The 22,005-nt window shown below is 46.0% G+C and overlaps 1 protein-coding gene across 14 annotated transcripts in view; it reads left to right on the forward strand.

The window, feature by feature from the left end:
* The window catches only part of Dysf (dysferlin), a 242,916-nt gene that overhangs the window by 161,752 nt on the left and 59,159 nt on the right, over positions 1-22,005 (forward strand). For all 14 annotated transcript variants that reach the window (XM_037203840.1, XM_037203838.1, XM_037203844.1 and 11 more), the window contains 4 exons: positions 11,093-11,191; positions 17,161-17,289; positions 17,562-17,717; positions 20,395-20,486. In XM_037203840.1, coding sequence (XP_037059735.1) covers positions 11,093-11,191; positions 17,161-17,289; positions 17,562-17,717; positions 20,395-20,486 — 476 coding nt within the window. The remainder of the gene's footprint in view (positions 1-11,092; positions 11,192-17,160; positions 17,290-17,561; positions 17,718-20,394; positions 20,487-22,005) is intronic.

The raw sequence follows: 22,005 nt of genomic DNA on the forward strand, positions 1-22,005 counted from the left end.
CTAAGGTGCATGGAAGTGTGCGTCCTTCTGTGCTGAGCTCCTTTGGGGGCTCTTGGTGAGGCTTCATCCCTCACCCTGTGACTTTGACACATCTCTCCAGGAGCTGAGGCATGGGAAATCAGAACCGAGTAACAAGTTTGACAAAGATTTGAGAAGTTAACGTGATTTTTGCGTATGAAAATGCACACAGTAACTAGAAAGTGGGTTGACTTTGGCACAGAGAGAGCTCCCCCCAAATCCCTTTTAAATTGAATTTAAGATAGCTAATATTAGTGTCTGTAGTTTGATGGATGCTTCTGCAGTCCCGGGAAGGCCTTCAAAAATAGTTTTTCTCTTAAGTAGATTGCTGGAACTCTTGTTAAGCAAAACTGTCTCCACAAGCAGAACGAAGGTTAGGTAAGCTCCCGCGTCCCCTGGGCCCTTCTGGAACCACCACAGATTCCGAATTAGAGATGTTGCATTGCTCTCTTCACAGGGTTGAAGACTCATCTGGAATCTTCTTTCTCTCAGCCCACCGAGGAGATTCCATTCTCTCAGGCATTCTGCACGATGCCCTCAGGGTGCAAATTTGCAGGCCAAGTGCTCAACTTAGACTTCTGAGTCTGGAAATGGCTAACAGCCCAGTTCCCTCAGGCCCCTCACCCATGTGTCCAGAAACCTGGTTTCCCTCAGGCCCTTCATGCATGTGGCCGGAAGCCCAACTTCTCCCAGGTCCCTCACCCATGTGGCCAACAGCCTGGTTCCCTCAGGTCCCTCACCCATGTGGCAGAAGCCTGGGTTTCACGAATGCCCCTCACCCATGTGGGTCACATGTCTCAAAATAAAAATAAGCTAAAGGGTGGGAGGGGAGAGGGTATGTAGCAAGCCTGGGTTCGCTACGGGCCCTTACTTAAGTGTTCAGCAAGTCTAGTTCCCTGTGATCTCATAAGATATGGCCGGAAAGCCTGGGTTCCCCAAAGGCGCCCTGCTTGTATGGGCCCCTGTCTATAAGAGGCCGACAGATGATCAGGTCTGGTCTTTGCTGAAGGTCATATGAGTGCATTCACTGGAATGCAATTTAGCACTCGAGCTAAAGACCTTCCTTCTCTTACCCTCTGCTGATCCAGCTTGAAGGCAGGATGCAAGGCATAGGGACCCTTATACAGACAAGGAGGCTAGTATCCAGGGAGTGTCACCAAGAGGCTGGGAATGACTGACATTTGCTGTGAGTGTGCAGAGTTCTTCTGAGTCATTGGTAGCGAGATTTGGGCATCTGTCTTTGTGGTTTTGAGGGTGTCGAGTGGCTTAGTGTGCACAGGGTGAGGTAGGTTTGAGGTCATTTCTGGACTGTGTCAGCCTGAGGACATATATGTTGCATGTGTGTTTGTGCTTGTCAGTCAGGAGCAAATTGTCCTCAGGTTTTTAGACCTCAGGAAACTGACACCCTGTCATCATTTGAGCTATGAAGATGTCACACCCGAGTTCGCAAAACTGAGTATCAACACTGAGGGTGTTGGCATTGTCAACAGGAATAGTTACCCTGGTGACCAACACCAGGCTCAGAATATTTCTTAGACATCAACGCAGAGCCTCATAATACCCTGTTGTCCGGCTGACTGAAAATCATTTTTCTTTTCTTTTTTTTTTAATTTATTGAAGATAATTTTTCTAAGAGAGGAATCACTTTCTGTGTAGACTTAGATCTTCATTTGATTTCATAAACAGCAGCCCATTAGAAGAGGGTATGTGCTTCTATATAGTGACCTTCAGCTTAACTTTATAACCTTGCTGATGAATGAGCTTGGCCAGCAGCTCTTCTCTTTAATTCATCTGGATGTTCTGGGAAGAGAAGCTCTGTCCAAAGCTGTAGTAGGAAGCACAGGCCTGTCACCCCAGCTACTTGGGAGACTGAGATGTCAGGATCCACAGTTTCAGACTAGCCTAGGCAACTTAGTGAGACCCTGTCTCAAAATAAGAATAGGCTAAAGGGGGTGTGTAATTCAGTGGTAGAGCACTTGCTTAGTATGTGCAAGGCTCCGGGTTCCACACGTGTGTGTGTGTGTGTGTGTGTGTGTGTGCGTGTGTGTGTGCTGTGTGTGGTGTCTACCCTTGACACCCCGGTTTCCACTTTGGACCTCACAAGAAGAGTTAGAATTTTCGCTACCAGTCTTGCTTTCCATGGTCATGAGAGGCATGAGGCACTGGGGTGATGATGTTTGGACCACACCATGCCGACTAGGGTCTTGGAGGGCCAGTGTGCCTGTTAGACTGACTGTCTTGTTGCCCGGCTTTGTTTGCTCAACCATTGAATTTTGGCTGTTAGCTGGCATCCAAGAAGCTTCAGTCCATGCCTTGATCAAACTGACTTTGCAGAATGGTGGAAAGATGAATGGCCTTGAACCTTGAGCATGGGATGACACAGTGGCAATGGCCTGATTTCTGGTTCAAGCTTCAGGTAACACTTTAGTAACCTGTCTTCCAGTTTCTTCCTGCTCTTTGCCATGGTCCAAGGTTAATGGTTAGCAATTGCCAGATGAGGTCAAGGACACTCTTGGCATTGGAGGCCACAGGGCCAGTTTTGGGGTGGGGGTGGAGACTCAGCTGTTGGGCACACCTGGCTAAGGTGAGCCTGGAAGTTTCACCTCAAGGCTGTGCTAACTTATTCTGGAACTTCCTTGGCAGGGGAAATGGGCTTGAGATAACTCCCCCAGAAGCCAGGCTGGGGTAATGGCAGGAATGTTATTTTCAAGCCATATCCATGAGTGTGTTAAAAATATCACTTTATTTTCTGTAAGTCAACTTAATCTCCCTTTTGAGCTCTCATTTTTTCCTAATGGCAGAAAATCCCTGGTAATCTTAGGCATTTTAGGTTTAAACTTAGTCACTTTGGGCTTACTTTTCCCCTCCACACCCCAGAGTGGGGGGTGGTGGCTAAATTCTGGTTTGGCCTTCCTTAGTGTTATTTCTCCAGGGAGGGCGGCCTGGTTCCCGGTACCAGTCCACCCTGTCATCCGGGCTCTGACTTGGGGACACATGGGTCACATTGCACTTTCTGACATCTTCTCTTAGTCCCACATCTCCGGTCCTCTGTCCAGTCTTCTCTCCTGCTCTTCCCCCTTTTTCCCATGCCTCCTCCCTCTTCTCCTAACCTGCAGGCTTAGCTGTGGAGGGTGGAACACTCAGGTCCCATGCCACTCTGAGGTCTATGAGAAGTGCCAAGGACTTTTTTTATTATATCTGTGCAGCTTTCTGACCAGTACCCTGGCACAGGTCCTCTGGAGACTGGCTGGCTGTATACCAAATCCTGCGGCTCATGGAGCATGGATCCAGGGCAGAGTTAGGATGGCTTGCCTGAAACCACCACACCTCTCTGGTTCTTGCTTTTGTGGCCCCCGAATGTCCATCTTCTTATTCTCTGATGGAGAAGAACTGGCTGGACAAAATGGTTTTCTTAAACCTGTTAGTCTAACTATTTTTTGAGATAGGTCTCAGATCCCAGGCTGGCCCAGAATCACTGTGGGACTGAGGATAATCTTGAACTCCTGATCCTCATTCCTTTACCTTCCAGCTGCTGGGATTACAGGTGTGCACCCCCACACCTGGTTTGTGCAGGGCTTGGATTACAGGTGTGCCCACCACACCTGGTTTGTGCAGGGCTGGGATTACAGGTGTGCACCACCACACCTGGTTTGTGCAGGGCATCAAACCTAAAACTTCATGCAGACTAGGCAAACACTCTGTCAACTGAGCCACATCCTCAGTCCCTTAAATACATAATATGATGATGCATTATCTGTTCTTGGTATTTGAAACCAAAGACTGTCTGTCACTTGTTTCTCCTCCTCTGATGTCTAAGAACTCATATACCCATCAACTATCTCCTGGTCATGTGATCAAAGGTGTGGGACCCAGCCCTCACGGGAAGACACTCAACAATAAAGACCTAAATGAGGTCTAGCTAATGTCTGGTGGGGATTACTGCTGTATAGACAAAGCACGTTTGAGGAGGGTAGAAATTGCCGGGAAGGAAGCTGTAGTTTGAAACAGAGGGAACGGGAGAGAAAGGTCGAGAGTACATTGGAGGCAGAGGCAGGCTTGCGGGGAAGGAAGTGGTCATGGATCCGTGTTGTAGAACACAGTCCTTTGAGCAAATGGGATGCCATCTTCATCAGATCAGCTTTGCCTGCCTACAAGAGGCCATCAGGAATGGAGCTGTTGACTGTTGGCATTTCCTCATTGAAGAGGGGTTGGGGAGGGTCAACGGACCTTCACCTGAGAGTCTGCTCCTCTCCATTTGGATGCAGTTCCGCCCTAATTACACAAATTTCTTGGGGGTCTTGGGAGGTGTGAGAATATAGGGTGAAGGTTAGTTGAAGGGGCATTACCTATGTGGCTATGAGGAAGCGATCATCTATGCTGAGCGAAGACTTTCCAGTGAGGTTGCTTTGGAGGTCACCCATGCTTCTCTTACTCAAGAAACTCGCTGGTTCCTCAGGGTGGACTTTGGTGGAAACAGACTTTGGTTTGTAGTTGGGATCTTATGAGAAGGTGGTAGGCACTGATGATTCCTCCCCTCAGGATGACAGAGGCCCTTCAAGAGAAAGGCAAGAGAATATTAGACAAACTTGGGATCAGTGTGGCTCGAAGAGGGTGAGCTGGCAAGAGGGCAGAAGACGGGAGACGTGGGCACTGCAGGCTGTGACCTCTGTCTGAGTCATATGAGGTTCTTGGAAAGGCTTAAGCTTATCGCCAGTCAGGTGACAAGACATCAGAAGGCTTTGTACGCAGACGGCCAGGATCCACTTACAGATTATAGGGCTGTGATGGTGTGCGTGCATTTAGAGACAGGGCAGCAAGAGGAGAGAGATGGAGGCCAGTTGAGCCCAATATGAGGGGACAGGGCTTGACCGGAGTAGCAGCGATGGGTGGAGGTGGGGAATGGCAGATTCAGAACGTGCTCTGGAGCCGAGACTGAGAGTGGCTGAGGGCTGCACGTGGGGATGAGGAAGCAGAGTCTAAAGTTGGTCTGAGCATCTGGAAGGAGGGGCTGCCAGTTCATTTATGGGAGGGAGGCTATAGGAGGAGCCAGTGGCCTGCTGATAGCTGGACCTGGCAGGGCATTGGAGAGGCTCATAAGGCATACAGTGGCAGACATACACCAGGCAGCTGGAGTTTGGAGGAGTCGTTTAGGCTCTCTAACCATGAGACAAATCAAGTCCACTTTATTTAAGGAGTAGGACTGGAGGGGAATTCCAAGAGAGGGTGCCGATAGAAGACAGGAGGGTTGGATAACTGATTGGGGCATACTCGGAGGACCTCAGAGTGAGTCGTGAGCATCAGCAGTGAAGGCTGAGAGATGTGGCAGTGAGATGACAGGCAAGGGGACATGCGTCAGGGACAGAGGAGGAACTGCCGCTGGGTACTCCTACTCCTCCACTAGGCTTGTGGAGGCATGAGTCATTAATGGCCATATACGTATGTTTGGGTAGATCAGAGAGAAGGACAAGACAAGAACCATAGACAAAGCTGGACGTGGAGCTCAGTGGGTAGAGCACTAGCCCAGCATGCACTGATCCCTGGGTTCCATTCCAGGCTCTGTGTAAGCCAGGCTTGATGGTACATAGCTGTAATCACACAGCACTTGGAAGGTAGAGGCAGGAGGATTAGGAGTTCCAGGTTATCTTCTGCTGTATAGCAAGTATAAGGCCAGCCTGCTAGATGTAGTACTTTGCCTCAAAACAACAACAGCAATAGCAACAAAAGATGTTCTTGTTAGGCAAAAACATCCCAGCACTGGGGAGGCAGAGGCAGTTGGATATCTGTGAGTTGGCGATTAGCCTGGTCAATATAGCAAGTTTCAGGACAGCCAGGGCTACTTTGAGAGGTTCTATCTCAAACGAAACAAACAAATGAACAAAAAATTGTTCTTAAGAAATCTGAGTATAGCTGCTGGTGGTGGCACACACCTTTAATCCCAGCACTCAGGAAACTGAGGCAGGCGGATCTCTGTGAGTTCGAGGCCAGCCTGGGCTACAAAGTGAGTTCCAGGAAAGGTGCAAAAGCTACACTAAGATCCACCTGCCTCTGCCTCCCGAGTGCTGGCATTAAAGGCGTGCGCCACCACTGCCCGGCTGCCTACTTTCCTTGAGTGTGAGTTTCTAAGCTGGTATTTGGTCATTTGTCTTTTTTTCTAACAGTTTTGTTGAGATGTCTGTGTTAGCAAAGCCCTTATTTAAAGTGCGCAGTTTGGCAGATGTTCCCCCTTGGGTATTAAAAGAGTTGTGCAGTCATCCCCACCATCCGCTTTACAAGATTTTCCTTGCTGCAGGAAAGAGCACCTACTCCCTGCAGCCTCCAATCATCTCTAGCTCTACTTTGCTCTTGGTCTCCTTTCACATGAATGTAACTATGCAATATGTGTTCTTCTGTGATCGACTCCTTTTGCTTATCGTGTTTTCGAGGTTCATCCAGGCTGTAGCATGTTGCCAAATGTTGTCCTGATAACAATCTTCAGAAGACCCAGGTGGGTCATGCCCACCTGGTAGCCATTCTGAAAAAGGTTGCACTGAACTTCCAAGTACATGATTTTGGATCATTCCAATTTCTCTAGGATGTGTATGTATCAAGAGCAGAATGGGGGTCACATGGAACGCACTGCTTGCCACTTTTCAGAATGGTCAGGGTGTTCCACAGAGTCCACCATGTTTTGTGTTTTCACTGTAGATGGATTTCTAAATGGTCTTATTAAATAAAACACAGAGCCAAATATAGGGATGAAAGCCTTACAGATCAGGGAAATAGGAAAAGCCACCAGCCAACCTTACCTCACCAACTCTGCAGCTTCTGAATGCAATCTACTTCTTGTCTACCCACACCTTTATATGTCTTGCTTTTCTGCCCTCTCATTGACTCTTAGCCCAGCCACTTCACTTCCTCATCACTGCCTGTCTATACAGACCTCTAGGTCTCTATGGTTGGTCCTGGGATTAAAGGCGTATATCGCCACGCTTGGCTCTGTTCCCTATTATGGCCTTGAACACACAGAGACCCTGCCTGCTAAGTGATTAGATTAAGGGCATGTGCTACCTGACTTTGTTTACTTAAAACGGCTGACCTTTCCCCCTTGATTTATCAAAGCACAAATAAAGTATCACCACATTTCAGCACAAATAAAATATCACCACACCCCCAGCTGACACTGTGTTCCCTGCCTCTCTGAGGACAGCCACCCTAGTGTGCTATCTGTTTCTGGTTGTGGTTTTGGTTTGCATTTCTTGGATGACAAGGTGGGCAGTGACCACGTTTTTATTTCTTATTGGCTACTATGTGTATTCCCTGGAGCAATGTAATCTTAAGGCCATTGCCTACTTTTTCAAAGATTTTTTTATTTTTGTCTCATTGATGTATCTCTGTGTGAGTTTATGAGCACCATGTACATACAGGAATCCTTGGAGATCAGAAGAGGGTGCCAGATTCATTCCTGGAACTGGAGTTACAGGTGGTTCTGAGGGACCATGTGAGTGCTGGGTTTGAACCTGGGTCCTCTGCAAGAGCAGTATGAATTCTTAACTGATGAATTCATCTCTCCAGCCCCCTTTGCCCACTTCTAAGTTGTATTTTAAAAATTACAGAGTTGTGTGAGTTCTCTACATATTCTAGATATAGTTTCTTATCAGATGTATGATTTACAAATATTTTCCTCCCGTCCTTCCAATTGTTCTGTTCCCAGTCTTGGTAGCGTCTTTGGAAGCACACTACTTTTTTTTTTCTTTAACCTAAATTAAAAACAGTGGGTTTTTTTGGGGAGGGGGCAGTGAGATGATTCAATGGACAAAGCATTGCTGAACATTCTTGGGGAACTGAGCTTGGTTCCTATAACCCATGTATATAGATGTGGAAGGAGAGGACCAACGCAACAACATTGTCCTGAGACCTATTGCATGCATCCCTCTTCCCGCCCCCAAACACACACACTAATAAACAAACATTTAAAAAGCACAACGAGCTAGTTTTACGTAATACTTCTACTCAATGAAAAATCAAAATTATTTGTGTGGTTCCTAAAAGCACATAACAAATAAAAATACTTATAGTCTGTTCATTCAGAAGCAGTCACTATGAATATTTTATGTTTACTCTTTATACTAAAACATTCATGTTTTGTTATATTATTTTTAAAAGGTTTATTTATTTTTATTTTACGTGTTTGCCTCTATGCATGCATGTATACCACGTTTGCAGTGCCTGAGGAGGTCAGAAGCGGGAGTTGGATGCCCTGGAACTAGAGTTACCAATAGTTGTAAGCTAGGAAAAACCTGGGTCATTTTCAAGAGCGGCAACCACTCTTAGCTTTTGAACCATCTCTCCAGCCCCTCAAACTTCTTTTTTCCCCTTGAACAGGGTCCCACTGGTGGAAATGCTCCTGCCTCAGCCTCTAGGGATGATAGGTGTGCACCAGCTTGCCTGGCCCATGATTCTCAGCCATCTCTGGCAAGCCATTCTCATGCTCTGCTAAGACCTGGCTGGATCCCACCAGGTCTGTGCATGTGGAATTCTTGTCTCTGAATTCGGGAGTGAGGGTTATTCACTCCCTCCCTCCGTCTCTTCTCTCTGTTTCTCTGTCAGGCTTTGTTTCCTAAACTGAATGAGAAAGTTTTTCATCTTTTTTTTTTCTTCTGTGCTGTGCACCGAAGAATAATTTATTCTGTAAAGACTTGTAGAACTTTCTTCCAAACAAAAAGTCTCCTGGCTTGATAGTTCCTTTGGCAGGTATTTTTTGGAATTGCTTTCACTTTCAAGGCCAGCAATCTCTTCTTGTTTTCTATTATTTTTGCATTGATGTTGGCATTCATATTTTTCTAGAAAATCTTCTAGTTCATCTGGATTTTCCAGGATTTTGTCATGGATTTAGGCCTATTTTATTCTTCCCCATAGTGTCTTTTTATTTCATCTTTCTGTTGTCAATGTGTGTCTACTCTTTGAAATTAGTTTGATATTTATCTCTTTTTGAGGGTGTTAATTATCAATTGCAATATTTCCCTTTCTGATATGTTTATTTCCTTACAATTTCATTTAGATTTACATTTTATGTTTTACTTACTTTTTTTTTTTGCTTTATCTGTTCTCATAAATTATCAGGTTATTTCTTTTCATTTTTTTCTGTATAAAAGTGAGAACATTTCAGATTGAGTTTTCCTGTGCCTATGGGCCTGTCTGCAGTCTGGGTGTCTTGAATCTAGTTCTGGTTTTCTCTGACTCAGTGGGGTTATAAGAACATGTCTTTAACTGTCTAACAGCCTGGGATTTTCATTTTATCGTTTCTTATTAATTTTAAGCTTTATGGAATGGTCAGAGAGGTGACCACCATGAGTTTATTTCTTAGTTTTTATTGAGATTTACCTTTGGCTCTTTTCCCCCTAAGTGCTCCAAGGGTGCCAGAAACGAAGGTACACTTCCTGTTTTCAGTTTTCAAGAAGCCTTCTATTTGGGTGTCGTTGTTGATGGTATTATTCTCCTCTGTCTCCTAGCACCCCATCCCCTGTGTGTGTGTATGTCTAAAGACAGAGAGGTGTATAATATCTGCACCACAACTCTTGTGTTTCTGTCTTTTCTTTGTGTAAAGTGTAAAGTATGCTGGTTGGCTGCCTGTCTTGCCTGACTTAACAATTTTAAATACCTGGGCTGGGAAAGGAAATAAATGTTAGGAAGAGCCAAACAGCTAAACAGGGTTCCATTCTAACCACTCCCGCCTAAGTCTATGTGCTTGTCTCTGTGTTCCTGTACGCCCTATGTGTTTTCTGTGGGAGTACATGGATGATTCTGCACATTCATCTCCCTTGGATGTGACTGTAAACGTCGTCTCGTGTGTGCTGGTCTTCGTGTGTGTTCAGTGAGCGTCTGCCCTCCAGCAGTTCTTTGCATTGCTTTAACCCATCTGAACCTATTTTATTCTTTTGTGGCCGCAGAAGTTCATCCTGGTAAGTGACAGCCTCATGCTGACATGAATTCTCTGCTGTTTGGGGTTCTCAGAGTGTTAGGACTACATTTCTAGGATGGATAGGAACTCTGGGCACCTCTGGTACCCTTGCTGCCTGCTTAGATTCCTTGACCAGGTTCATTCAAAAGCGGGAACTCAAAGGGGTTGACTTAGAGGAGGCTTAAGCATGCTCATGCTTATGACAGACACTCAGTTCACTATGTAGGCTGATGCAGCTTCTAGAAGATGTCACACTCAGCCTTCAGTCATCCTTTCAGAATGTTATCTATAGACATCTTGCTTTACCTTCTCAGTGACACGAGAGGCCTCAGCCTGAGGGCCATGCCCTGAGTTGGTTTCTGGGGTGAACCCTTCAGGGAGCTTGCTGGTTCTCAAAGGGAGAGGCACATTCTAGGACACAGCTGGGGAAAGGAGGGCTGAGGCAGGAGCTGAGCTGGAAGGCGTGAGGAAGGTTTGTAAGGCAGGCAGTGGGTCCCTTCCAATGACTATGACTGATGAAGGACAGAAAGGGCAGACCGAGTTGTCATAGCTTATGTTTACTCTCCTAGCTGCCCACACTTAACAGCATCTTTTAAATAAAGTCAGTTGACAAATGCTTGCTAATCTTTAGGACTCTACCTTGATTCCACTTTGAGAAGTCTACATTCTGGTTCCCAGTTCAGAAAGCAGAGGGGTGGGCGGGTCCTTGAGCTTCCCGGGCTCTACCTTACCATACTTTCAGGCAATGCATTCTTGACATCCTCCCTGCAGAGAACCCTGCTTACTCCTTGGACCTCAGCCAATTTATCCTGGGATGCTACATGCTACTGTGGTTATCCCTTCTTCACAGAAAGTCAAGAAAGGCCTGAGAGCCTGATGGGAACACAGAACGGGAGGAAGCCAGGCCTGAGCTTCAGCTGCTCAGCAACATTCAGGTGTTACAGGCTTCCCCAGTCTGCACGACTTTTGCCCTCAAAGAGGCGGAGTTTCTGGCTCCCTGTTTTCCACCCCCCCAATCACTTGCAGGCAAGCCTTGGGATCCAGGTTAGCCTGAAGTCGTAAGAGGAAAATTACCCTTCAGAAGGCCTCAATGGGCAGATGGTCTCCTAAACCCTCTCCTCCTTTCTCTTTGATCAGGAGGAAGAGTTCATTGACTGGTGGAGCAAGTTCTTTGCCTCTGTCGGGGAGAGGGAAAAGTGTGGTTCCTACCTGGAGAAGGATTTTGACACCCTGAAGGTGAGATCGCTCTCCAGAATGCATCCTCCAGTCTTGTAGCAGTTGTTAGATTCAGGGATGAGCAGTGGGGGGTTACAGTGGAAGACCAGAGATGTTCTCACGTTGTCTGAGTCTAATGAAAGGTCGCCCTGCTTCAGAGCGTGGATTTGGAACAAGAACTCCCTGTGAACAAGGGTGAGCGAGAAAGCGTTGGTGGGAGAGTGTTGACCATCCTGAAGTGATGGCTGTGGGGTGAGCTCTCTGGAGTGCTGGCCAGCATCTGTGGGGTTCTGGGTTTAATCCCTAGGAGCAAGGGATGAAAGAAAAATGGAACCTACCAGAAAGATAGCTCGGGGGTAAAAGTGCTTTCTACCAAGGCTGACAATCCAAGCTTGATCCCCTGAACCTACGTGTGTGAAGTCTATGTGTGGCCATGGCATGAATACTCGAGCCTGTGTACACACACTAAGTAAAGAAAGGAAGGAAGGAAGGAAGGAAGGAAGGAAGGAAGGAAGGAAGGAAGAAAGAAGAAACTACTGAGAAAGGAGAAAATGTTGAAGCGTCTGTAGGTGAAATAATGTTTATGGTTTACTTTAAAATTCTCTCTCTAAAGAAAGAAGGAAAGTAAGGGTGTCCCTTCCACAGATTTTAAAATAAAGAATTATTAAAATTGTGAGATCCAATTAAGAATATAACTCTGACCCCCAACCTTTGACCCCTACAAGAGGCACCTTTGACCCCCACAAGAGGCACAGATGTTATCTAGCAAATATAATTAAGATGCTAAGTTTTGTTTCTGCGAATAAAAACAGAGACATGTCCTCCAATTTCTGGTATTTTGAGGAAATTCTATAAATACACTTTTTCAAGGTGGACTAGTTTTTAGAAAGATAACCAAAGACGACTCAAAAATTGTTCTCCAAGGTGTTATGTGGTTTCCATTGTCAGGTGGCCAACTGCATCCAAATGTCAGATACACTGTATAATTTTTAAGGTTAGGTATGCCTTAAATATGGCAGGGGACCCCTGAAAATGATTTCGTATCTATCTGAGATGAGGACAATCAGATGACCTATGTTGTTTCTTCTGGACTCTAAATGATGGCTTGTACTCCACAGCCTCATCGTGCTTAGGAGAGCAAGCGCAGGACTCAGGCTAGGAGCTGGGGGTGCTGTCAAGTGCTGGACTAGGGAAAGTTTCAGCTAGTTGGAGTGATGTGGGCTGCCTCCTCCGCCTCTGAGAGCCCTGGGTGGGGACTCTGCAGGGGGCAGTTCCATAAAGCGGCGGTGTCCCTGAGATCCACTGGACTCTGTCTGGTGTGCTGCACCTCGAGTCCTGGGTGTCCTGCCATGAAGCTGCAGGCGCCCAGCAGCGCCTCAGGCAGTAAGCACTTCTGGCTTCGTGGCTGGGTGTGTGAAGTTGGGCAGACAGACAGAACTGTTTGCGTACCGGGAAGAAGGTTTGGCCAGTTAGGTCTGGCGTATGGTGTTATGGCCTTGCCAAGAAATGTGACAAGGCAGGGAAGAGTGAGGGTTGCTTCCAGGGTGGCCGGAGGCCCCAGCCCCTTGCTCCTCAGGAGGATGCCGGATGCGGAGCTGGCACTAGGCCCTCGGCTTGACCTCTCCAAGGAGGTCTCCAACAGCAGCCAAGTGAACAGAGGCTCTCCAGAACAAAGGCATCCAAACTATTTCTGGGTAAAACTAGACCTGGAAGGAATGCTGGTCCTTTAATATCAGTAAATGGAAGATGACCACCATTACTATCAAAACCAGCTTATAGTATGGTAGAGAGATGAATACAGAGAGGGAAAAAAACACTTTGGAAATCACTAGCAAAGGAGGTAAAGGCAAGCTCATGGTCTAAACGGGAAAGTAAAGAAATTACAGGGCATAGCAACAATTCATTAAAATCAGAAACCATGAAAAATGCAGGAAAAGTGAAGAACATATTAACTTTCCTAATAAACAAGAATGGATCAAACTCTCCTGCTAAGTGATAAGGACTTCTGGACTGCATTAAAAGTCAAAATTTGCCAGGCAATAGTGGCACAAGCCTTTAATCCCAGCACTCGGGAGGCAGAGGCAGGTGGATCTCTGTGAGTTCGAGGCCAGCCTGGTCTACAGAGTGAGATCCAGGACAGCTAGAGCTGTTACACAGAGAAGCCCTGTCTCAGGAAAAAAAAAAAAGTCAAAATTCATTTCACTCTCCTTAAAAGAAGACACTTTAAAAAAATAGAATGGCTGGGGGAAAGAACATTTCAGGAGGCAATATTTCTATACTATCTTGGGAGACATAATCAGGATAAGTGTAAAGAAAGAGGAATCGGGTAGAATTTAAAGTAAAAAACAAAGAACAAAATAGTGGTTTTTCTTTCTTTGATAAAAGATGTACTTCCCAAATAAAGACTCCCAAAGCTTTGAAATACTTAGAGCAAAAATAATTAGGAATATATACATGTGTATCTTAAAAAGCAGCATCTCAAAATAGCAGAGATTAAAGTTGAAGAGGAAATTTTAATTTCTATATACTACCTCTTTGACCAAACAGACAGTAAATAATAGTAAATAAAAGAACCAAACTACAAGCTAAGGCTTTTCTTTAAGCCACAGCTAGTTACATTGCAGCTTAATAAAATGCTAAATTTGTAGCCTTGAAACAGGCAACAAAAATAATTTAAAAATGGAAGACAAAAGTAATACAAAATAAAGAATACATTTTCTACCTAATGCTCAGAGAACATTTACAAAACCTGATCACAAATTAGGTCAGTAATAAGTTACCCAAGACAGAAATCAGTCAGGACATATTAAAATGCAATGAATAGAGAAATTAATAAGTTTAAACAAAAAGCCCATCCAGTTGGAAATTTACAACGTATTTCATTCGGACTCCCATCATGAACATGCCTGCATAAGTCAGCATTTCCCCCTTTTCCCTTGGAAATTATTCAAACCCACAAAATCCATTTTTCAGAAAAGTTGGAAACAAATAAAAGCCGCAGACTCCAAAATATAAGTAAGGGCTGCTCAAGGACAACTGAGATTGGGCAGGGGCCATGGGACATGAAGGATAATGGCAGCTCATGGGGACAGGGGCTCTCATAAACCCCTGTGAAAGTGTACTTCCAAATGGGAGAATGTGGTAACCATGTCAGATGTGGGGTGGATGCATGGGGGCCCATTGCTGTTTCCCTTTACTTTCCTATACTTGGAAATTTTCATAATAGTTTCAAAATAAAATGCTTGCAACATGAAGTAGGAAGTATGCTCTTTATTTCCAAAGCTGCAGGGGCTTTGAAAGCAGGTCAAGCTGACTGCTGAAGCCTAGACGTGGGTTAATTCAAAGGAGCTGGGAAGGTGGAGCAGCATGGAGGAGCCATGTCTGTAGGAGGCTTTGTGCCTCCGTGGTGGGAAGGAAGGGAATAGCCAGGCTAGGGAAAGCCAACTCATTTAGTGGTTAGTAAACGTCATTGCACAGCATTAATTCAAAAATCCAAAGTGGAGAAACGGAGAGAAAGTAGAAATCAAACCAGTAAAGGAGGACACGTGCCTACCAGAACTGTTCTACCAAGCACAGGAGGAGGAATGTTTTGCTGTGAACTTTGTAGAAAGGAAACTTCAGAATGTGAAGCATGAAGGAAGGAACTCAAGAATGGACAAGGTCAATGAACTGGAAGGGCTCTGGCAAGAGAGAAAGCGCAATCTTGAATGGTGGACAGGGCAGAATGGCCAGATGGAAAACACAGTTGGGACGTAGAGCGGAGAGGTGATAGTCAGCACAAAAAGAAAGTGGGGAGAAAAATTTCTGAGGCGTAAAGAGGAAGTGGCAGGTGTAGAAGCCGGGAGCAGGAGACCAGACCCTGCTATAATCAGAGGACGACACCCCAAACAGTGAAATTAAATAGAGAAATGTGTAATTGTTTAATCAGATTTCACTGTTGTGAAAGGACGCTTAAATATATGGCTTGAAAAGTCCAGTGTGAGTGAGGACAGTTGACCCAATTGACCCAATGGTCAGCCTCAGACATAGCCTAGAATAGAACACATATACTTCAAAGATGAAAAAGGAATTCTGTTGTTCCCACTCTTCTTAAAGTACCAAAGCTATTTAAAATAGAAAATAAATCAAGGTGTCTTCAGTTTCCCCAACTATAAAAATCCAGAGACCCTGAAACAGCACACAAGGATTGTCGGTGACACCGTGACAGAGGACTGGAGCATCAGCCATACTGCCTGGCAAGCACTCAGGCAATGGCCAGCTGGTAAGGAGGGTTAGCACTTCCCAGAGTTGTTCCTGGGACCAACGAGCTGGGACTTGGAGAGAGCACAGCAGAGGAACTAGTTGTGACCACACTGTCCTTGGCACCCAGGTGAACAAGTGGGAGGGTCAGGGTAACAAGACCACGGAAACATCGTTCTTATTGAAGACGTAGCAGTGTACTAATGATAAACGGTAGGTGGAGAAGGAGGAAAGGTGAGATGCACAATAAGAACACTAGTTGTAGAATTATGGAGTCGGCAGCTCTTTTCACAAGTTGATAAGTTATGCGTATAAGTACAGTCTAAGCAAATAGGGTCAGGTAAACACCGAGGAGGAGAAATGGGGTGATGGGGGTGAGGAAGAAGAAGAGGAGAGGAACAGGGATGGAGAGGGAGAACAGACTGTGGAAAGAATTTTAGGAAAACAAATATGAAACTAGAAACTTACCCGACTATGTATATATAAAATATATGTAAGCCTTAGACCCAAGCTATCTCCCTCTCAGTATATGTAGCACCACTCCCTCATTGCAACATCCCCTTCCTCTGCCGCTGCCCCACCCCACTTCTTCCTGTATAGCCTTGCTGGCCTGGAACTCACTGTGTGGACCAAGCTGGCCTGGAACTCACTGTGTGGACCAAGCTGGCCTGGAACTCACAAAGATCCACCTGCCTCTCTGCCTCCTGAGTTCTGGGATTAAAGGTGTGGGCCCCATGCCTGGTCTTATTGCAACATTTAACATCAGATCTTGAATGGACATCTAAGTACAATAGATAGATTCAAGGTAGAAAAGCTGACCATGTACCAGGTTGTGAAGAAAGCCTTGATGAGTTTTTAAGAGGCAATGCCACACGTACCACTTTCTGGCCATAAGACTTTAAAACTAAAAATTAATAACAAGATCAAAAATCCCCATAGCCTTCTTTACCTGGAGAATTCAAAAGAAATGATATTGTTAAACACTTTTGGGGGACACAGGAACTTATGTGCCCAGGCTGTCCTCAGATTCACCATATAGTAAGGATGACTGTGAGCTTCTGATCCTCCTTCAGTGCCTGAGTACGGGGATCACAGGCATAAACCACCACACTCCCCCTCCTCACACTTTAAAAAAAATAAGATTTGAGAAGAAGAGGAAACAAACCCAAACTATTGAATATTAAGGAGACAGCCATAAAATGCTAGACCTTGAACTCTACTTAGGTAAGGTAGCATTCAGAGCCATTTCTAGCCTTAAAAACGTATGTTAATTATAAGAGATTAGAAACCAATTAAACAGCCAAGTCTGAGATCAAATAATTAAAATAAAGTGAATTCTAGACTATATGAGGATTATGACTGACTCTTCACACAGAAGGTTAACTTTTCATTTGTTTCTAATCTTAATCCCTTAAAATGTGTCACTTCTGTGAGTCTCGGGTAACTTGAAAATTTGATTGAGCTGAAACCCTAATAGACTAACAAATACCTTCCCTCCGCTCCCTTCCTGGCTTTCTTTCCATTTCTTTCTCTCCTTTTTCCTCCTTGGCTTCCCTTCCTCCACCTTCCAACCCCACCCTCCTGTTTGCTTTTGTTCCTCTGTTAACTTTTGACCCTGTCCAATGCCTGTCTTCTCTTCTGTCTCTTCTCTTCCCTCACTCACACTGCCTGCTTGCCTTCCTTTCCTGCTTCTTCCCTTTCTGCCCCGAATTTCTTGCTCTTGAGTCTTTTCTCATCCCGGCTGGCGACAGGTCTATGACACACAGTTGGAGAACGTCGAGGCTTTTGAAGGCCTGTCGGACTTTTGTAACACCTTCAAGCTTTACCGGGGCAAGACTCAGGAGGAGGCAGAAGACCCGTCTGTCATCGGAGAATTTAAGGTCTGTCCCTGGCTTTGCCTACCACTGGGAGGTTGCAGCAATAAGTGAATGGGGGAGAGGTAGTGGCCACAGTGGCCATGGTGCTGCTGCTGCTGTCCTTGGGGGTGACCTTGTGGCTGATGCAAGATTGGATAGTGGTGTGGGGTAGTTTGGGGCTTGGCTCCATGGTCTCCATGGTGACAGTGCTCAGAAGTGAGAGTAATGGTCCTGTTGCTTACTGTTACTTTGACAATGATGACATAAATGAAAATCGAGTCCCCATTTTCTTTTAGGGTCTCTTCAAAATTTATCCCCTCCCAGAAGATCCAGCCATCCCGGTACCCCCGAGACAATTCCACCAGCTGGCTGCCCAGGGCCCCCAGGAATGCTTGGTCCGTATCTACATTGTACGAGCATTTGGCTTACAACCCAAGGACCCCAATGGCAAGGTAACATTCTTGGGGCCCTTGGTCCTTTGAGAATAATAACAAGCTTGACCTGAGGAAGGCAGACAGAATTTCTGTCCCAGGAAGGCCACAGTGAACCAGGAACCCAAAGACATTTGCAGAGCTGAACGGGAGCCAGGGGATCTTTGTGAGGAGCAACCCAGGAGGTCAGGGAGGCTAGAGTCTGTTTGGAGCTCTGGAAAAATGGGGGAACCTTGAAGGAAGGAAAAGACCCTTGTGGACACAGGAACACTGGGAGGCCAGGAGGGACAGGAAGGTGGATTTTAAGGGTGGCTGGAACATAGGTGAAGGCTTGAAAGCTGTCTGCGCAGTTCACAGGCAGAACGGGGCTCTGGCCTGTGGTAAAGCGGGCAGAGGTTCGGGTTGAATCTGGTGAGGTTTTAGTGCTGGGAGGGAAGGAGCACAGGGAGGGAGGCACAGGATTGGTGACTTCTGTGGGCCATGGGGCTAGGGGCCCAGGGAAACCAGGAAGGCTTGTTCTGCCAAGGCTTGTTGACGCTCTGTGCATCACAAGCTCTTGGTACTGACTTTGTAAAGGTTTTTATTATTATTTTATGTGTATAGGTATTTGTGCATCTATCTATCTATCTATCTATCTATCTATCTATCTATCTATCTATCTATTTCTATCTATCTATCTTTTTTTTTTTTTTTTTTTTTTTTTTTTTTTTTTTTTTTTTTTTTTTTTTTTTTTTTTTTTTTTTTTTTTTTTTTTTTTTTTTTTTTTTTTTTTTTTTTTTTTTTTTTTTCTATCTATCTATCTATCTATCTATCTATCTATCTATCTATCTATATCTATTATCTATCTATCTATCTATCTATCTATCTATCTATCTATCTATCTATCTATCTATCATCTATCTGTGTAGCACATATGTGCCTGGTGTCTGCAGAGGCCAGAAGACTGCATCATTGGATCCTCTGGAACTGGAGTTACAGACAGTTGTGAGATGCCACATGGGTGCTGGGAATAGAATTTGGGTCCCCTGGAAGAGCAGCCAGTTTTTAACCTCTGAGCCATCTCTCCAACTCACAAAATACCACAATAAAATATCATTTCTCTGGATTACTGAGTTTTTAGATCTTCCCTTAAATTTCATGTCTGAAGCAAGAGACAGAGTTAAGTCCTGGCCAGAGATGGAGGAGGGAGGGCTGAAGGAGAGGAGCTGGTAGAGAGAGAAGAGGTGGAAAGAGAGAGAACAGCAAGACAGGAGTGGGCGCTTGGAGTTTAGAGGTTCAAGCCTCAGTTCATTCCTTGTCCTCTTAGTTGGGTTCAAGCTCCAGTATGCATCCTTAAGGTTGGGGGCAGAAGCCTGGTTTCCAGTCCCCACAGCCTTGCCTTTCAAAGATGAGAAGTCAGCGCTCTGGCCTGGGCAGCACAGATGGCCTCCAGGATATGGCTGTCACCCTGGCTTGTAGTCTTCAAGGCTTCACGGCACTTTGCTAGCCTTTGTTCTTCTCTCTCGTCATATTCCTGCAGGATGGTGCAAAGTCTGCTGCTGCTTAGAGGTAGCGTCCAGAAGACAGGCCCAGGCTGTTCTATTGGACAAAATGTGGCCCTGTCTGTCTCATTCCATCTTTGGAAACAGGCCACTTGAAAATAGAGAGGACCCCAAGCTGGCCTAGGAATATATGGTCGTGTGTGTGTGTGAGGGTTGGGGTCTAACCACACCTACCTCTTCCCATGTGCTAGTGGTCAGGAGTATAGGACACTCACCCTTCCCACTGCTAGGTGTGAGAAGCTGGAAGACCTGGCTGGCCACAGGGTGGGACAGGGTGAGGTATGTCATGGTGTGGTGATGTGGTATGGTGCAGTGTAATGTGGTGAGGTGTGGTATGCTGTGGTGTGATGCAATGTGGCATGGTATGGTGTGGTATGGTATGATGTGACAGAGTATAGTATGGTATGGCATGGTATAGTGTAGTATAATGGTGTGGTAAGATGTGGTGTGTTATAATATAGTGTGGCATGGTAGGCTGTGATGTGTTACAGTATGGTGTGGTATGTATGCTGTGGTGTGGTGCAGCGTAGTGTGATGTGGTATGGTATGGTGATGGTGTGGTGTGGTGGGTCTGACATGGTATGGTATAGTGTATTGTGCTGTGGTGTGGTAAGGTGCAGAATGGTGTGGTGTGGTGTGGTGTCCTGTGGAGGATGGGTGTAGCTGGAGAGTTTTCTCTCCAGCTCCCGCCAAACCCCAGTAGTCCGACAGCCCACTTATAAAATAAACACACAGACACTTATATTATTTAAACTGTTTGGCCTAATGGCTCAGGCTTCTAGCTGTCTAGTTCTTACATCTTAAATTAATCCATTTCTATAAATCTATACCTTGCCACGTGTCTCGTGGCTTACCAGTGTCTTCACATGCTGCTTGTCATGGCAGCGGCTGGCAGTGTCTCCTTCTGCCTTCCTGTTCTTTCTTTTCTCCTCTCTGTTAGTCCCGCCTATACTTCCTGCCTAGCCACTGGCTAATCAGTATTTTATTTATTGACCAATCAGAGCAACACATTTGCCATACAGAACATCCCACAGCAGATGGGCCCTGGCCAGACAGGACACTATCTACATCACAGCTCCCTGATGGCCATTGGAAATCAGAAGCCCCAAAGACACTTTGACCCAGTGATTTTATTCGTTCATTTCTGTGTCCTCCAGTGCGACCCTTACATCAAGATCTCCATAGGGAAGAAATCAGTGAGTGACCAGGATAACTACATCCCTTGCACCCTGGAGCCCGTATTTGGAAAGTAAGTGGGAAGTGGCTTGGGTTTGGGGTAGAGGGGCTGGCATGGAAAACTCACAGTTCAGTGGGCAGATGTGGCTGCCACTTAGGAAGTCTTTGTCTCATGGAGCAGAGCCTTTATTATGGATCTTTTATGTCTACGAGCGCATGCCCAAACCCTGTCAGGAGCTCATGGATAAGCACAGAGACAGTCACCTCAAAGACCAGAGACTGCATGAGTACTCAGAAGGTGCATTTCTTACAGACTGGAGTTCCCATATACCCTTCCCCCAGCTCCTCGTTAGCAGCTTACCTGACTGGTCCCTTTGCCTAAATGAGGATGTTGTCGCTGGTATGTTATGATTAGCCAAGAGTCTTTATGAGGACTTACTGGTTTTCCACCAGTGTCCCTTACTGTCCCTGTTCATTGCAAATGCCAAGTTACCAGCACTTATTCTTTTTTTTTGTTTGTTTTTGTTTTTGTTTTTGTTTTTTTCGAGACAGGGTTTCTCTGTGTAGCTTTGCACCTTTCCTGGAACTCACTTGGTAGCCCAGGCTGGCCTCGAACTCACAGAGATTCGCCTGGCTCTGCCTTCCGAGTGCTGGGATTAAAGGCATGCGCCACCACCGCCCGGCTTAGCACTTATTCTTTTAGTGCCCACATGCTTTTATGGTAGTCAGCTAGGGGATGAAGGTAGACCCAAGACAGCCAGGGCATGAGCAACTCTAAGGCAAGAGGAGAGGGCTGAGCGCTGCAGCATGTGGCTGGCTCCCAGGAGCCCGAGTTGCAGTTTGCTCCTAAGTGTTTTGAGATGGGGGAGGCCCATGGCTGTTGTTTCTCTAGCACCTGTGGAATTCTGGTCTTCCCATGCAGCATCCATGCTGGCACCTGTTGGCTCAGTTGAAGTCACTCTGGCTGCAACTTTTGGAGAGACAGCCCCAGCACCAGTGAGCAGTAGTTTGCTGCCATGCTTAGGAGAGGATGGGGTGGTAGTGGTGGAGAGAAGGGGTTTCATGAGCTCTGGCACCTGGCACAGGGGCAGTGTGTGTGTGTGTGTGTGTGTGTGTGTGTGTGTGTGTGTGTGCGTGTGTAGACTACACAGGTGCTCCCTCCCAAGAGCCATTTCCATAAGCCCTCCTTCCATTCCATCTTGGAAGTTGGTGTACAGCCCCAGGAGTCCTGAAAGTAGGTTCTGGGCATGCCCTCCATTACAGAGGTTCCCATCTCTGTCTCCTGGCGCCACAGAGAAATACAGGTGTCAGTGTTGTGTTCCATCTCATTCATCTATTCATTGTGGGGGGCATGAACCAAGTAGCCAGCTCAGTTTAGGAAAACCTGACACACATGAACATATGCACACACACATGTGCACACACATGGGCACACACACACATGCACACACAAAGGCACAGAGACTTGCCAAGTACAGCTGCACTGTGGGTGGCTTGTTCTAGAAGTGACAGGAGACCTGCGGGGGGAACCCCTAGGATGGCTTTCAGTCGTCTGCTCTTAGCCCCTTGACTCCCCGCGCTGGGTGGATGCC

The sequence above is a fragment of the Peromyscus leucopus genome, chromosome 3 (assembly GCF_004664715.2).
Source record: "Peromyscus leucopus breed LL Stock chromosome 3, UCI_PerLeu_2.1, whole genome shotgun sequence".
In the NCBI taxonomy this organism is placed as follows: Eukaryota; Metazoa; Chordata; class Mammalia; order Rodentia; family Cricetidae; genus Peromyscus; species Peromyscus leucopus.